Source organism: Globicephala melas, chromosome 16, assembly GCF_963455315.2.
Source record: "Globicephala melas chromosome 16, mGloMel1.2, whole genome shotgun sequence".
Taxonomy (NCBI): Eukaryota; Metazoa; Chordata; class Mammalia; order Artiodactyla; family Delphinidae; genus Globicephala; species Globicephala melas.
In genome coordinates, this window is record NC_083329.1 from 55,079,048 (window position 1) to 55,096,192 (window position 17,145).

At 51.4% G+C, this 17,145-nt stretch overlaps 1 protein-coding gene across 2 annotated transcripts in view; it reads left to right on the forward strand.

The window, feature by feature from the left end:
* Window positions 1-17,145, forward strand: part of DLG5 (discs large MAGUK scaffold protein 5) — a 120,792-nt gene that overhangs the window by 74,610 nt on the left and 29,037 nt on the right. For both annotated transcript variants that reach the window (XM_060285987.1, XM_030862710.2), the window contains exons 6-12: window positions 5,063-5,322; window positions 6,554-6,866; window positions 10,751-10,935; window positions 12,615-12,740; window positions 15,121-15,253; window positions 15,719-15,846; window positions 16,844-17,019. In XM_060285987.1, coding sequence (XP_060141970.1) covers window positions 5,063-5,322; window positions 6,554-6,866; window positions 10,751-10,935; window positions 12,615-12,740; window positions 15,121-15,253; window positions 15,719-15,846; window positions 16,844-17,019 — 1,321 coding nt within the window. The remainder of the gene's footprint in view (window positions 1-5,062; window positions 5,323-6,553; window positions 6,867-10,750; window positions 10,936-12,614; window positions 12,741-15,120; window positions 15,254-15,718; window positions 15,847-16,843; window positions 17,020-17,145) is intronic.

Consider the following 17,145-nt stretch of genomic DNA (forward strand, 5'->3'; position numbering starts at 1 on the left):
TTCAGTGGTCCTCAGTTTGTACTGCACTTGGGGACCCAGTTCTCCTTTGTCTAGTAATTTATGGAAAAGAATAATGTTGTATCTCTATCTTGCAACATATACAAAAATATATTCCAGTAGTTTAAATAAATAGTTTAAAGATTTAAATGTGAAAAGTAAAACTAACACTTTTTAAGAAAACTAATGAGAGAGAGTATCCTCATGATCTCAAGGTAGGAAGGAAAGAATTTCTTAAGTAAAACAACCAAACCACAAACCGTAAAGGAAATGATTGATAGATTTTACCACATTAAAACGTGAAATTTTAGTAACAAAGGGCACTCAAGAAGATTTAAAAGCCACATACTGGGAAAAGATATTTGTAATGAATATAACTGGAAAAGGATCAGTACCTGGAATTTAGAAATAAGTTCTGCAGAAAGAAAGGAAGGGAGAGGAAGGGGGAGGGGGGAGGAAGGGGCAGGTGGGGAAGGAAGGAGGAAAGGAAAATAAAGGATATGGACAGGCAATTCATAGAAGAGAAAGTGTGTGTAGTCAGTAAACATAAGGAGAGTTGCTCTGTCTTTCTAGTAATCAGGAAAAGCAAGTTTTTAAAAAAAGAGATCTTATTTTTTGTCCGTGAGATTGGCAGTACTTAAAAAAGAAGTCTGATTGTTTCACGATAGCCAAGAGGTGGAAACATCCCAAGTATCCTTTGACGAATGAACGGATAAGCAAAATGCAGTACATATAAACAATGGAATATTTTTCATCTTTAAGAAGGAAGGAAATTCTGTCACATACTGCAGCCTGGATGAACCTTGAGGACATTATGCTAAATGAAGTCAGTCAGTCACAAAAAGATAAATACTGTAGGATTCCTTTTATATGATTCTATTTATAAATACTGTATATACCTCTAGATTAGTTGGATTCATAGAAAACAAAGTAGGAGGCTGGCTGCCAGGGGCTGGGGGAGGGGGAACAGCTAATTGTTTAGTGGGGACAGAGTTTCAGTTTTGCAAGATGAAAAAGTTCTGGAAGTTGGTTGCACAACAATGTGAATACACATAACGCTACAGAAATGTATACTTTAGAGGTTGAAGAAGGCTAAGACGGTTATGTGTATTTTATCACAAGTAAAAACTAAAAGAAGAACCTGACCGTATGAAACCTTGGTGAGGATGTGTTGATGACAGTAACTTTCAGAATTGCTGCCCACAGGTGGTGGGATATAAATTGGGATAGCCACCCTGGAGAGCAATTTGCTATCGTCCAATCAGTGGGGAAAAGTCCGTATTCTGATCCTTAGCTCTACTTCAAGGTGTCCACCCTAGAGGAGAATCTCACCGGTGTGGGAGAGGAGACATGTACAGGGTTCACAAGAGTGTCATTTATAACAGCAAAAAAAATGGAGATGAGGTAAACATCTATCCATCAGACTGAGAATGTGTGATGCAGGCATAGAGAACAGACTTGGGGCTGCTAAGGGGGAGGGGGGTGTGGGAGGGGTGGATTGGGAGTTTGGGACTAGCAGATGCAAACTATTACATATAGAATGGATAAACAACAAGGTCCTACTGTATAGCACAGGGAACTATATTCAATATCCTGTGATAAACCATAAAGGAAAACAATGTAAAAAAGAATATATATGTATGGCTGAATCACTCTGTATAGCAGAAATTAACAGAATGTTGTAAATCAACTAGACTTCAATTTAAAAAGATCTATCCACAATACAAAATAGATAACCAACAACGATCTACTGTATAGCACAGGGAACTATACTCAATATCTTATAATAACCTATAATGGGAAATAATCTAAAAAAGATATATATATATATGTAAAACTGAATCACTTTGCTGTACACCTGAAACTAACACAACATTGTAAATCAAATATATTTCAATAAAATTTTTTTAAAAATCTAAAAAAAAAAACCCATGTGATGTACTCCTACAGTGAAGCACTACCTGCACCACTGACTACACCTCAAAAGCAGCATTGACTAGAAGGAAGCACATGGAACACCATTAGGAACTTTCATGAGTACAGAAGTAGTATAGGTAGAATATTGTGCATGGTGATGGTTGACAGCAAATTTAGGAGAGCAATTCTGGAGGGGAGGAGAGGGGTACTAGATAAGAGAAGGGTGTACTGGGGGCTTTGGCTAAGCACTTGTACTATTTTATATCTTTGGAAAGCAATTTGAGACATGCGACAAGGTAGAGTCGGCCCTCTATATCCGTGGGTTCCACATCTGAGGATTCAACCAACCAGGAATTGGGGAAAAAAAAAATCCCAGAAAGTTTGAAAGAGCAAACCTTGAATTTGCCTTGCTGACAGCTATATTTACATAGAGTTTTTGTTGTGTTGGGTATTATAAGTAATCTAGAGATGATTTAATGTATAGGAGGATGTGCGTAGTTCGTATGTAAATACTACACCATGTTATATGAGGGATGTGAGCATTCATGGATTTTGGTATCCGTGGGGCGTCCTGGAACCAGTCCTTAAGATGAGAGCTAAGTGGTGGGTACTTAAAATTCTGTTACCTTATTTGCTGTGCTTTGCTGTATGTTTGGAAGATACTGCATTGTGTCTTTAAGAAGACTTTAAATGATCGAGTGAGGCTAAGTCAGTGGTTTTCTGACTATTTCTCAGCATGCAGTCCTGATCTGCAACAGTGACGCATTTTTATAAAATGGTGAAGATTTTAACCGCCCGAGGAAGCTGTGTACCTATTTTTAAAGTGAGTTTTGTAGTTTGGTGTCCTCGTAAGATTTCCTTTGAAGGAAGGAGTTTTGCTTTAAAAATAAAAAAAAGAAAAGGAAAAAGACTAAAAGCCCTGAATGAGCTGATTTCTGAGATTCCCTTTTTCCCCATTAATCTGTAGTCCTAGGAGCTAATGTCTCAGAGGAATGAACTCACTTTCCTTGCCTCTAAAAGATTCTGACATTTGAATTAGCTCTTTCCTGTTAATCGTATTTATTGAGGGCTCACCCTCCCTCCACAGGGAATATTCAGTAGTTCCAGGTTCTGGTTCTCTGGGCTGCAAAGATCTTCTGATAACTCAGGGTCCATGTTGGATGAGCCAGGTGATTCCTGGACTGTTGGACCTGGAACGGTTAAGCAAGCCTTTCTGGCTCAGTCGTGTCATGGGGTGGGGGGGCTGCGGGGGTGCTCCGGAGATATGAGCCCTCAGCCCAAGGGCTCACTCAGATCCCCTGAGGTGCTTAGCAGAAGTCAGCCGGCCCTGACCACCTCTTAACACATCTTGGATTTTGTTCTGTAGAGCAGCACCCTGGGTGAGCATTAGTACCCCCTGTAATTCAGAGTAGAAAGCTCTCTTGCTTAAACCCTCCCATGGTTCACATCTCACTCAGGATACAGTCTTTGCTGTGAGCCTTGAAACTGTGCCGACTTCTCTGGCCTTTTTATTTTATTTTTTTTAAATCTGCACTCTTAACCTTATACTTTTTTTTTTTTTTTTTTTTTCCCGGTACGCGGGCCTCTCACTGTTGTGGCCTCTCCCGTTGCGGAGCACAAGCTCCGGACGCACAGGCTCAGCGGCCATGGCTCACGGGCCCAGCCGCTCCGCGGCACGTGGGATCTTCCCGGACCGGGGCACGAACCCGTGTCCCATGCATCGGCAGGCGGACTCTCAACCACTGCACCACCAGGGAAGCCCTAACCTTATACTTTTTAAAAAGTATATATTTATTTATTAATTTGGTTGTGCCAGGTCTTAGTTGCGGCAGGCGGGCTCCTTAGTTGCGGCATGCATGTGGGATCTAATTCCCTGACCAGCGATTGAACCCGGGCCCCCTGCATTGGGAGCGCGGAGCCTTAACCACTGCCTTCTGGCCATTTTTTTGAATCCACTTCTCCTTGTTCACTGGGTTCCAGTCACTCCTCCCTGCCCTCCTGTTTGTGCCTAGGACATGGCTGGTGATTCCTGCCTCAGGGCCTTTGCACTTTCTCACTCTCTGCCTCATGTGCTCTTGGCTGCTGGTCTTCATTTGCACCCAGGCTCGGAAGTCACCTTCTTAGAAAGACCTCCTCAGGCTGTGGACTCTCTCACAAGCTACTCTGCTGCCCAGAAGTCTCTCTCCAGCTCGTTATCCTGTTTTATTTTTTATTTCCTCGACAGCCCTTATTATGCTCTCAAGTTATTTTATTTGAGAACTGATCTCTGTCTACCGATCTCGGTCTCTGTGTGTTTGTATCGGCCCATCAGGATAAGCGGTCCACAGGCCACCGTCACTGTGTCTGTTCGGCATCACCAGCATTTAGAACAGGGCTAGAAGGTATTAGGTACTTGTGTCAGGGATCCTCAGCATCGCCCTCAGGTTTGGTGATTTGCTAGAAGAACTCACAGGACGTAGCGTATAATCCTACTCACAGCTAAAATCTATTTCAGCCAAAGGGCACAAAGCAAAATCAGCAAAGGGAAGAGGTGCATGGTGTGAAGTCCAGAGGCAATCAGGTGCTAGGTTCCAAGAGTCCTCCCGCTGTGGAGTCTCACAGGACAGACTTAGTTCCCCCAGTACCGAATCGTGACAACACGTGTGAAATGTAGCCAGGGAAGCCCATGAGATGCTCTCTGCCCGGGGCTTTTACCGGGAGCTGGCCACGTAGGAACCCCCTGCTTAGCGTGCTCTGAAATTTCAGACTCCCAGAAGAAAGCAGGAGCTGAGCCGGAAGCACACTGTTCGTCCAGTCCAGGCATGGGGAGCCCTTCCTGTCACTCGGGAAAGTTTTGTATCAGTCCAGGGAACTGCTTACTGTCCACGTTCCCAGACGCCAGCTAAGGGTCAACTTGCAAGCAGGCCTTTCTAAGGATGGGCGTCTCAGGCCTGCTCTGGTGGCTCTCTCCTGTACACTACTTAAGAAACGTTTGTGAACGAATGAATCAACTCAGCGGGGCCTGTGGAATCAGACCTCAAGACCCCTGAAAGCCAGAGGGTGTGACCTCCCCTCCCTTGTCAACAATCCTTCCCCCAGACAGACGGAGGCGAGTTTGTCCTTCCTCCTGCCCTCAGACCTTTGGTAATCGTGGCTCTGTGGTCCCCAGGTGTTGAAGCACAACGGGTCATCAGAAATTCTCAACAAGCTGTATGACACGGCCATGGACAAGCTGGAGGTGGTTAAGAAGGACTATGACGCCCTGCGGAAGAGGTATAGCGAGAAAGTCGCCGTCCACAGCTCGGACCTGAGCCGCCTGGAGCAGCTAGAGGAGGAGAACCAGCGCCTTCTGAAGCAGACGGAGATGCTGACCCAGCAGAGGGACACGGCCATCCAGCTGCAGCACCAGTGCGCCCTCTCCCTGAGGAGGTAGGAGCCTGGGCCGTCAAGGAGGGGAGCGAGCGAGCTGGCCTGTCTCTTGCACTCAGAGAATGGCCAGAGGGCCGAAGCATCCTCTCTGCCGGGGGCCACTCTCCTCTGTGGGCTTGTGGTTACCTATCTGCAAGGCTCTCCGCCACTTTCTGGGGGGGTAAAAAAAAAGCAATTGAACTTTTTCAATCAAAAATTACTTACGTCCAGGAAACATTTTCCTGACACTGTCTTGGCACTTGTGCTCCTTCCTTTCTTCTTCATCTGAGCGGCTCGGGCGTGTTCTGACCGTCCTGTGTCTCAGGTCACCCCACAAGCCTCTCCCCTCTGTGTCAGTCACCCACCTGGCAGATAGGAAAGTTAATTGTCCTAGGCATTGTTCTTCTAAAGTTGCACTTTCTGTTAAGGTAGATAATCTGTAGGGATGTGACCCCTGCCCTGCAACAATGTTTCTTAAGGTACGTTCCTGCAGAATACCTGTTCTCTGGGGTGCTTATCAGGTTTATATGAAAAGCGTTCTCTGGCTTTAAAAGGGTTTGGGAATTGCCGGGTTGCACACAAACAGGTGTCTGTGCTGCAGGACTTCTCAGAACCTTTACTCCGATACTGTGCGCTAGAATCTCCCAAGAGGGAACAGAATGCAGTGTTTTTCCCAAACGTCAGTCATCAGAGAGCACACTTTTTTTAAATGGAGCTCTGTGCAGGATTGGTTTCTAAGGAACCTACACTCAGAAATGCTGCTCTAGAGCTGCAGGCTGTAATTTGCAGGGCCGCCTGCATGGCAGGTGCTTCCTGGCCTGGAAGGACCGAGCGGTGCTCTCACGCTAACCTGGAGGCGTTGGGCCAGGCACCTGTGTCTCGAGGCCTTATCCCCTGTATCTGTAAAATGAGGTGCTCAGACTCAACAATTGTTCAGGCCACTTTTGTCTTTCATAGGCTGTGATTCTAGCTTTGTTTTGTTCTTATTTTTAAAGGTAACGTAGCCTGACTGTGGAAGAAATAACACTGTTATTTCCAGTAGAGCAGAGGGCATGAAATTCTCAGTCCATCTTCCAGTATTTGTAAAAGGCTGAGAAAAATTCCCGGTCCAGGGGTCCTGGTCCTTCATCACTTTTCTCCCTTGGGGGTGTGGAGAATGACCGCGTTCAAAACTTCACGCTCGACTGTCCGGCGCGGCAGAGCTGGCTGGGCAGGTCCCCACGCCCTCGTCCTGGCTGCCTCTCTCCGCCAGGTTCGAGGCCATCCACCACGAGCTGAACAAGGCCACGGCCCAGAACAAGGACCTGCAGTGGGAGATGGAGCTGCTGCAGTCGGAGCTGACGGAGTTGAGGACCACACAGGCGAAAACCGCCAAAGAGTCAGAGAAGTACAAGGAGGAGCGGGATGCAGTGTACAGCGAGTACAAGCTCATCATGAGCGAGCGCGACCAGGTCATCTCCGAGCTGGACAAGCTGCAGACCGAGGTGGAGCTGGCCGAGTCCAAGCTCAAGAGCAGCACGTCTGAGAAGCAGGCGGCCAGCGAGGAGATGGAGGCGCTGCGACAGGTAGGAAGGTGGCGAGGGAAAGAGGGCTGTGACGCCCAGGTGTCCAGAGGAGCAGGGAGCAGCCTTCAGCCTGCTGCTGCCTGGGCTATTGGATGCCTCCTGGGTAACTGCTGAGCTCACACTCGGTGCACAGCTCTATTCGGGCTGCAGGGGACACAGGTGAGGTTCAGCTGTGGTCCTGGGTGTCCGGAGCTGACGGCTGATGTGATGGTAGATCAGTCTTTTGCTGGAAGTCAGCTCAAGGGCTTGCTCCTTAAGAAGCAAGATCCCAGGGCCACGTTCCCAAAGCCATAGGTACCTTTGGCCTTGTGAGTCCAGAAGGGCACACTCAGTGTTCCTTCACCCCAACATCTGAGGAGTCTGCTCTTTAGAGGGGTGGTCTGGGCTCCTGGGAAGCTGTTCTACTAGGTTGAGCCCAGTACTCTTCTCAAGCCTTGCTCCCTGCGGGGGGGCATGCCTCCAGGGTCAGGGGAGTGGCGCTCAGCAGCATCGGAATTGAGGCACTGAGCTTGACTCCCGAGTGATCAGTGGGGATTCTCTGCATCTTTCCTACCTGACCAGCCAGGCCTCATCAGTGACGCTGCTTACCCCCAAGACCAGGTGCGCCCTGCTGGGGCTTGGACAGGCCTGTGGACTCCCCTCTTTGAGACTGCCTTCCCATTCGGTTAGTTTGTGTGTGGCTCTGTTTCGAGCTGCTGAACTTGATCAGAGCAGACTTTCTTCCCGTCGGAATAGTTCTCTGTTCATACCTCTCCGTTCTACTTGGTGCAGGTCAGTTAGAATGAAGGCTTTAAAACTGGCCTGTGAGAAGTGAAAAGCAAGGTGTTAAAGGTCCGGCAGCTTAGTAAGGGACGGTGTGTGTGTGGATTGTTGAAGCTAGGGCCCTCTGGACCGAGCATGAGGCAGGGCTGATGCCCGAGGGGCGGCCAGGGCCTCGTGGGCCTCTCTGCGGACTGTGATGCTGCCTGATGCCCAGGCCGTGCTGGGGACTGTGTTTGGAGTGTGGACCTCCTCAGCCATGTGACCTCTTACCTCTCCTAGCTCTCTGGGCCTCAGTCTCCTTACCTACAAACTGGAAATGATGACAGCATCTGCTTCACAGTGTGGTCATGATGATCAGATGGTTTAACATTGAAAACACACTTAGGATAATATCTGCATAAAGTAGGAATGATTTGAGTCTTTATTATTAGGATTATTTTTATGCCCATCTGAACCTTACTACCCTGTTAGGATTAGGGTGCATCCTATAAGATTGTTTTCATAGGCAAAAATGGGCCAAACAGCAATAATTTCATACGAAGGGAGTGAGACTTCTCCAGACCATCAAGGTGAAAGCCATTGTGAAAAGGAATATTTTCTTTGATGCAATTTTTAAAAGACTGGAATGAAGAAATTCTTAATGAGCAAATATAATGCGTTAGGACTTGGTAATTGCCCTGGAGAAAATGTCACCTCACGTTCACATTCTGGTTTGAGAGCTTAATTGTTGGGGAAAATGTTGATACCAAATAACGAAAACAAAATGATGAAGAATAAAACATTAAAAATGCCTGAGTCGGTCAGTAAGCTAAAAAGTCGAGGACAGTGTGTTAAACCCGTAGAAGGTGGTGAGCCTGTGATAGGCCAGCAGCCCCCTGGAGGGGGCTGAGATGATGGATGCCCCCCAGGGAGCAAGGGGGGCAAAGAGCAGTTGTGCTCTTTGTAGGAATGTGGAAGCACAGAGGAGGAGGAAGACCCCCGACTGCCCCGTGGTGCCAGATCTGGTGGCCTGTGTCACCCCCCTCATGTGACATGTGTGCCTCCCGCCTGGAGCCTGGTTCCCGGGCCTCGGCAGGAGTGCCCTGGCAGCGTGTGAAGTCTGCCTGTCAGCTGAGGCAGGAGTCTTCTCTGGGCACCCATCCCAGTCAGCAGGCAAGAGAGGACAGCCCCAGCCCCCCACCCCTGCAGCTTCCAGAACTGAAACCCTCGGCTCCTTCTTTTTTTTTTTTTTTCCCCCAATTTTTTATTTCTAGAGGAAACTCTACCAACATCAAACCACCTCTGGCCAATATCATCTGCTGATATCATCAGCAAATCGTACTAATATAATTCCTGAATTCCAAGATGTACTTTCTCCGCCAATGCACACACATTTCAACATTTCTGAAACCGGTTGATACCTTCTATCTGACGGGTACATTCCATGTGGTCGCTCTTTTTCCTTTTTTTCCTCGGCTCCTTCTTGAGTTTATCTGGCTTCTGGGGCACGACCACTCCCCGCCTGGCCGGAGTAGGCCAGGCCTGTGACCTGGGCCATCCTGGCTCTGAGGTGTGGGCAGGAGGGTCTGATCTCCCCGTGGCCTGCGAGACCCCTGGGGATTGATCCCACCCCTCTCCAGCAGCCACTTCTTGGTGGTGGTGGCGGGGGGGGGAGGGGTTGGCTGAGGTGGTCCTTCAGCCAGGCTAGCTTCCTGGTCTCAGAACTGTCCTCGTTCCGCTCAGCCGGGGCGGTGGTTCTTTTTCCCTCTGACCCGTGGTGGCTTCCTACACTGTCCTCCCTTCTCTCTGTACCTCGCTCTTTATTTACCCTCTTTTCTCTGCCACTGCCCTCCCTCTCCCTGCTTCTCCAGAGTGGGTTGTGCAAAGAGGGGGCAGTCAGGGGGGCCTCTCAGGGTCTTTGCCTCACTCTGGACACCAGGTCAGCTCTGACCCCTCTCTTCCCTGCTTCCCACCTTTCCAAGTGGGCACATCTAGGGGCTTCCTTCACAAGGGCCAGTGTCCAGACTCTGACCACGGGCAGGCCAAGTCCACTGAAGGTTCGCCGGCGTCAGGAGGACGTGGTTACCGTCCGGGGCGGCTGGTCCCCCACAGGGAAGCTGTGGGGCGCTGCTGCGTGTCACGGAGGTCCTTCCAGATACCAGGTCGCTTCCCAAGACAGACCCTCTGACAGAGCCGCTGTCCCCTAGAAAGCCCAGCTTGGTCACTTGGACGGGCCGGTCTTTCTGCTGCCCCTGAATGCACTTGTATCTCCTATGCCCAGTCCTGCTTGGGGAGCTGAATTTGCTAGAAAGTGGGGGAGCTCTGTGCGAGGGAGGAAGTACTGCGAGAGGTGGAGGCTGAGCAGAGGCGCGTTCTCGTGTTGCCTGTATTTTGCTTCTTCAGGAAGCCTTTGAGCCGGACCAGGAGTTACTCTTGCAGTAGATGCTCACTTTGTCATTTGTCACATTCTTCATTTTTCTGAGGATTATAGAGGCACAGAGGGAGCTTTCTGTATGAGTGCTTCAAAGAGTTTGATTTGAAATTTTAATGGAGCGTGTAACGCTTTGGGGGGGGTCCAGGTGCAAATCCTTTAGATCTCAGCTTTTTAAAGGAACTGAAACACATAGGACTTCACCAGCAAACGTAGTGGTGTGTTTTCAGATTGAGAAATAACTCCATATGCTGGAGTGTAAAAACTGTATTGTAGACGCAGCGGGTGGGGAGCATGGTGACCAGTGCTGCACCCTTCACTGCAGTGGGGCCTCATGTCACGTTTGTCACGAGAGCTCTTTAGGGAGAGGTAGTGGGCTCTCGGCAAAACGTATACCACGTGAGTGGCAGGGCAGGGTCTGGCAGGAGCCCTCCAGGGGCATTCCACCTGGGCCCCTGGTCCTGGCTCTGTGTGGCGCTGTGAGAGTTTGGGCGGACCCTAATATAGCATCGCTAGGGGTCTGAACGTGGCTGTGGAACACGTAGTCATGGGGGGCGGGGGCCGGTGTCGGAACGGGCTCTGGCTGAGACCCTAGTGTTTCCCTCCGTCCAGCTCCCGAGAGTCCAGCCCCAGCTCCTATACCAGTTGGAGGGCACTTCTGGGCCAGAAGGCCTGGTAACCTTCCCCTCTGCCTGCCCCTCACCCCCGCCAGATCAAAGACACGGTGACAATGGACGTGGGGAGAGCCAACAAGGAGGCTGAAATCCTTCGAAAGCAGTGCAAGGCTCTGTGCCAGGAGCTGAAGGAAGCCCTCCAGGAGGCGGATGTGGCCAAGTGCCGGCGGGACTGGGCCTTCCAGGAGCGGGACAAGATCGTGGCGGAGCGGGACAGCATCCGGTATGGGGCGCCCCGGGGCCACATGGGCTCGGCTCTCCCCGTGGTGCCCTGGGTCTGTGGGAGGGTCGGAGTCATACCACTTCCTTCCAGGTAAGGTGGGCGTGACCTGGGTCGTCCCTCCTCACCCTAGGTGATGCCCCAGCCTCGCCTCATAGTGAGAGTTTTAGCATTTTCCATCATGTCTCGACTTCCCATTTCCCTTCACCCTAGAAGTCCGAGCACATGCTGTGTCCACAGCATGGACCCCCGTGAAGTGGTATGAGGCCAGGCTTTTTTCTTAGGGGGTTTCTGTTGCAACTGACATTTCAAAAATGTGTTCTTTCAGCCAGTATTCATTGGTCACCTACTGTGTGCCAGGATCTTAGGTCCCTTGAGCAAGGAGACCCTGGGAGAGAAACAACCTTTGAGGCTCCTGGGCACGTGTGATGCCCGTGAGGGGCCGGCACCGCGGGGGCTACAGGCAGCTTCGTGGGACAGGGTGGTCGGGGGGAGGGAGGTGCGTGAACAGTGAATTCGTGGGGGCATGAAGGGAACTGGGGGACGGGTAGGGAGGTCTCCCCAGAAAGCATGGCGTTCATGCTAGAACTAAAGCTCGAGTGGCACTTTTCCAGGTGGAGAAGGGGGGATGGGTGTTGCAGCCTGAGGGACCATCATGAACAAAGGTGTATGGTGAGCTCAGGGCAGAGCTGGGACTGGTTGTGGCATGAGTGGGGTGCGCACTTGGTGAGTCACAGGAGAAGCGGCTGGCAGGGCTCCTGAGGGCAGGTGGTGAGGGCCTGTGAAGGGGAGCCCTGGAGTGTAGACTTGGCCCTTGGCCTGGAATAAAGCCAGGAGAGGCCCTGCTGGTGGTGGTGGTGGTGATGATGATGATGATGATGGCGATAAGTGAGGACTTGGTCATTGAGAGTTTCTGCAAGATCCCTTGTGGTTGTTTGGAGAGACTGATGTCCACCTGGGCTGGTCAGGAGATGAAGGTTCCGGATTGGAGGAGGTTTGGGGCCATGGAGAAGTGGGGACCAGCCCTCAGGGTCCATCGAGTGGCAGGGTGCCGTTCTGCCGGTGGCACAGAGCACAGCACAGACTCTCCTGCTACCTGGTCACCTGTCCCCACCACCACTCTGAGTGACTGAGCTGATCCTGGGAGCCCAGAGGCCACACGTCTGTTACTAGAGAGCTGTTAAGCCTGCACCCCACCTGCACAGGGCTCCGGGCTGCAGAGATGCCTAGGACATGATTTCTGTCCAGGTGGGGGCTCAGTCTAGTTGTGGGGTGGAGGGCATCTCTAGAAAAGCCTGCACGTGGGTAGTGGTGCAGTGTCTGGTCGGTGCTGGGGCACAGGGGCTTGCCAGGTGGGCTGTGCGGGTGGGAGCGTGGTCGTTGACCCCAGACACACTGAGGCTGAACCTGTGGGATGAACACTGTACGTTCAGAAGCGGATGCTCGTTGCCTGGTAACCGTGGGGGTGTCTCCTCTGCCAGGTCCCCAGTGTCCTCTCTGTCCCTGTGTGGGATTGGCCTGGGTGGCCTTGCCTCCAAACTCTCAAGCGCTCCATCTGTGCATCTGGGAGTGAGGCAAGCACCTGGGGTGTTCGGGAGCATGGGCTGCAGGCCTCACTGCAAGCCGTGAGTCCTCTGTCCCCTGCCCCTCACAGTGACCTAGCCCTCTGCCCCCTCTGCCAGGACGCTCTGTGACAACCTGAGGCGGGAGCGGGACCGGGCGGTGAGCGAACTGGCTGAGGCCCTGCGCAGCCTGGATGACACTCGCAAACAGAAGAACGACGTCAGCCGGGAGCTGAAGGAGCTCAAGTACGCTGGGGTGGGCGCCTGCTGGGAGAGCTGGCGCCCGGGAGCGTGGTGTCCGCTTCCGTCAGGTCAGGGCAGCCCCATGAGCAGGGCCTGCAGTCTGTCCCTTCACTCTGCCTTACTCGGTCAGTCCGTAAAATGTGTCCGAGTGTGGCCTCTCTGTTGAGAGTTAATTAGAAATCCTTAGATCAGCACAGAGTGTGGCAGCAGACCTTTGGTGAGCGAGTCGGGGTGGGCAGGCACTGCGTGCCAAGGCTCATCGGAAGGAAGGTCCCTGCCCCGGGCGGTCCACTGGGGGACAGGTAGGCATGTGTCGTCCATTCATTCCCTCCCTCCCTCCCTCCCTCATTCATTCGGCAACTCCACAAGGATTTGCCAGGTGCCTGCTGCGTGGGGGCCAGGCCCCGGGGGAGGCACAAGCCGCCGGGTCCCTGCCCTGTGGGGCTCATAATACACGGAGACAGACCAAAGGCAGGGCCATCCGAGAGACCAGCACGCAGTCGAACAGAATGATGACAGGTTCTGATGCAGCATTTTTGAAGGCGGTTGTGACTACCGCTCAGCGGTCTGTGCTGTTTGGGGTGTCAGACAGCGTCCCCTCAGTTACAGCGCTGCTCCCAGGGGTGTTACTTCAGACTTGGTGGCCCCTAGCAGTGTACTGAAAATACAGGGATCCAAGCTGAAGAAGAGAAATCGGCAGATGCCAATTGGCAGTGCAGTCCAGAGCCAGACCGGGTAGTTGAGAAGCAGCGGCCATCCGCTTGCTCGTGAGGCTTCCTGAACCGATAGGGTGGTTGGAAGCTGGTGAGCGTGCAAGCCTCGCACACTCGGGGGACGCCTTCCGGAAGTGGGTGACAGCTTCCCCTTCTTCCCCGTTCAACAGAACCTCCTAACGTAAGGCAAAGAGCTTCATTGACTCCGTGAAAACCCAGAAGCCCTGGGGCTTGAGCACTCTAAGAAAATCCCGGGGGTTAAGCGGCAGAGGGACAGCTTCTCTCCAGGCACCCAGTTAGGGTCTGGCAGGTGGTGGAATCAAATTAAGGCAAAGCCTGGCGCCTTGGGGGCTTGAGCACGGGAGGAGGTTTTGCACGTTAATTGAGCTGGAGTTGCCTGGAACTTCTAAGAAATGTCAAGTTCCGTTTGTTTGTTCATTCAGCATGTTTGTATTTGCACCTTCTCTGAGCTAAGTTCTCTAACCAGTGGGATGCAGGGGAGGGAGTCCTTGCCGCTGCCCGGGAAGCCCCCCGTCTGCAGAAGCAACAGATGTATGTGCCTAGTGGGTGAGAGGTGAGCCGCGTGCGGTGAGCATGAAGTGCAGAGCTGCTTCTCTGTCGGGGAAGAAAGCTTGGAGAAGGACTACCCGTGGGCTGCGTGGCCTCCTAGAGCTGGCCACACATTCTTGAGCACGGTTCAGGCAAAGGTGTGGACATGGGAGCGCGTCCAGTCGAGCAGGAAACAACAGTAGTGAGGAGTGTGGCAGGAACCCACTGGGCAGTGCTGAGGAATTGGAGAGGTCATCTGGGCCCAGGTTCTAGGAAGAAGGATGTTACTGGGGCATGTTAACAGGTTTCTGAGTCTTTTTTCGTCTTCCTCACTGGGTCTTTCTGAGAACTAAAGCTTTTTATTTTGATCGAATCCGATTTGCTGATTTTTATTTTTTTACTTTTAATGGATTGTGTTATGTCTAAGAACCCTTAATCCAGTCCTAGATCTCAAAGATTTTTCTCCTATACTTGCCTTCTAGAAGTTTTTTAGTTTTATATTTAAATCTGTGATAGGTCTTGTGTTAATTTTTATATAAGGTATGGGGTTTAGGTTGAGAGTCTGTTGCCAGGATGTCCTCTTGCTCCAGCATCATTCGTTGAAGACCATCCTTCCTCTACTGAACCACTTCTGCACCTTTTGTACTTTGTGGGGCTATTCTGGGTCCTCTGCTCTGTTCCGTTGATCCATGTGTCTGTCTTCCTGGCAGTTCCACATGGTCCTGATTTCTGTAGCCGTATAATAAGTCTTGAAATCAAGTAGAATGATTCCTCCCATTTTATTCTTCATTTTCAAAATGGGTTTCGCTGTTCTAATTCCTTTGCCTTTCTGTGTATATTTTAGAATAGTCTTATCCCTGTCTACAGAAAGTCTTGCTGGCATTTCTGTAAGAATTGCATTAAACCCCTAGATAAATTAGGGGCAATTTTCTGAGACTTAAAAAAAACAAAAACAAAAAAACTATGAAAACTCACTGGTACCCAAGAAGCCTTGGGTTTATGAGGCAGCTGGTGTGAAGTATGAGGGGGGAGGGGAATGGTCCACCTCATTTCCGAGTGGACTTTGGTGGGATGCTTTGCCTCCCAGAGGGCCGTTGCCATGGCTCTCTCTTTGTTCACAGGGAGCAGATGGAATCCCAGTTGGAAAAGGAGGCCCGGTTCCGGCAGCTGATGGCCCATAGCTCCCACGACTCGGCCATTGACACAGACTCCATGGAGTGGGAAACAGAAGTCGTGGAGTTTGAAAGGGAGACGGTAAACCGCCCTTGTGTCTTCTCTTCCCAGCTCTCCTCAACGTGACGGCTTTGGATGGGGGAGGGAAAGGATGGCCCTCTTGCAGGGCCCCCAACTTCATAGCTGCTAGTTGGGAGGTCAGCTTTTTCTCCCAGGGTGTGGATGCATCCTTTCCCTGCACTTGTCCAAGCCCCATGCAGTAGCAGCTTGGTCTCCTGTGTTACCCGGCGGATGCTTGCAGTGCATGGAAAGCAGAGGCAAGAGCAGAGCGCCAGGGGGCTGAGAGAGAGAGAGAGAGAGAGTGTGTGTTTCCAGTGGTGGAAAGGGGATCACAGCCGCTCAGAGGTTTTATCTTGGGGACCACGTGTCCCGTCGGGGTGAAGGGACAGCACCCGCCTCGGAGTGAGTGTCTTGGGGGCGGGTGTAAGAGCCAAATGTTTCTCATCACTGCTGTAAAGTGAGCTGTTGCCACTCTTCTTTTGCCAGGAGGATATTGACTTGAAGGCACTTGGTTTCGATATGGCAGAGGGTGTGAATGAGCCTTGTTTGCCGGGGGACTGTGGCATATTTGTCACTAAAGTGGACAAAGGAAGCATCGCTGATGGCCGCTTACGGTGAGTGTAGTGGGCTCCAGGCTTTGGAGGGAAGGTGGCAGTTTCCCTCTGACCTAATGCAGAGGGCCTGGAGAGCCAGGTGGCGTTTAAATGAACGCATCCCAGGACCTGGGGGCCTCACAGAGGCTGTTGAGGCTTTCAGGCTTAACTGCTAACATTGTTCTTAAAGGCTGCTTGGACTCCGAATCGCCTCTGAATCTGATCTTTCTCCCATCACCAGGTGCTGCCTTTTGCTTCTCTGTGTAGTAAGGGGCTCAGGTGAAGTGTGTGAGAGTCTGGAATGTGCATTGCCTGCTCATCCCATGAAATAGTGATGATAATAATTAGCACCTACATAGTGCTTGGTATTTGCTAAGTTTAAGTACTTCATGTAATTCATTAATCTTTACAATCCCATGAGGTAGGTGCTTCTGTTGCCCCCATTTTACAAATGAGGGCACTGAGGCCCAGAGGGACTACGTCATGCCGCTAGTAAGTGGTAGAGCTAGGGTTTGAAACCAGGCTCCAACCCTTGCCAGCTTAACCACTCCACCTTCCTAGAAGAGGAAACCTTTCTCTTTTCTTTCTTTCTTTCTTTTTTTTAAAAAATAAATTTATTTATTTGTTTGTTTTTATTTTTGGCTGTGCTGGGTCTTCGTTGCTGCGCGCGGGCTTTCTCTAGTTGCCGTGAGCGGGGGCTACTCTTCGTTGCGGAGCACGGGCTCTAGGCGCGCGGGCTTCAGCAGTTGTGGCACGTGGGCTCAGTAGTTGTGGCGCACGGGCTTAGTTGCTCCGCGGCATGTGGGATCTTCCCGGACCAGGGCTCGAACCCGTGTCCCCTGCATTGGCAGGCGGATTCGTAACCACCGTGTACCAGGGAAGCCCCGAGGAAACCTTTCTGAATGTGTTTGTGGGGTACCTGCTTTCTGGTGTTCTGCTCCCCGAATGGGAGCAACAGGGGCCGGCCCCCTGGTCCCAAGGCCTCCACTGGCAGTGACCTGGCTGTCCCCCTCCTCAGGGTCAATGACTGGCTGTTGAGAATCAACGACGTGGACCTCATCAATAAGGACAAGAAGCAGGCCATGAAGGCGCTCCTCAACGGGGAGGGGGCCATCAACATGGTCGTGCGTCGGAGGAAGTCCCTGGGCGGGAAGGTGGTCACACCGCTGCACATCAACCTGAGTGGGCATAAAGGTAGGGGCTGGGGAGGTGGGCAGGGCACCCTTTTCTCGTACAGAGAGATCGCATGTGTTTTCGGGCAGAACTAGGCGTTGATGTGGTTTCAGTGCAGCCCATGTGCTTCACGCTACGGGGCCGTCT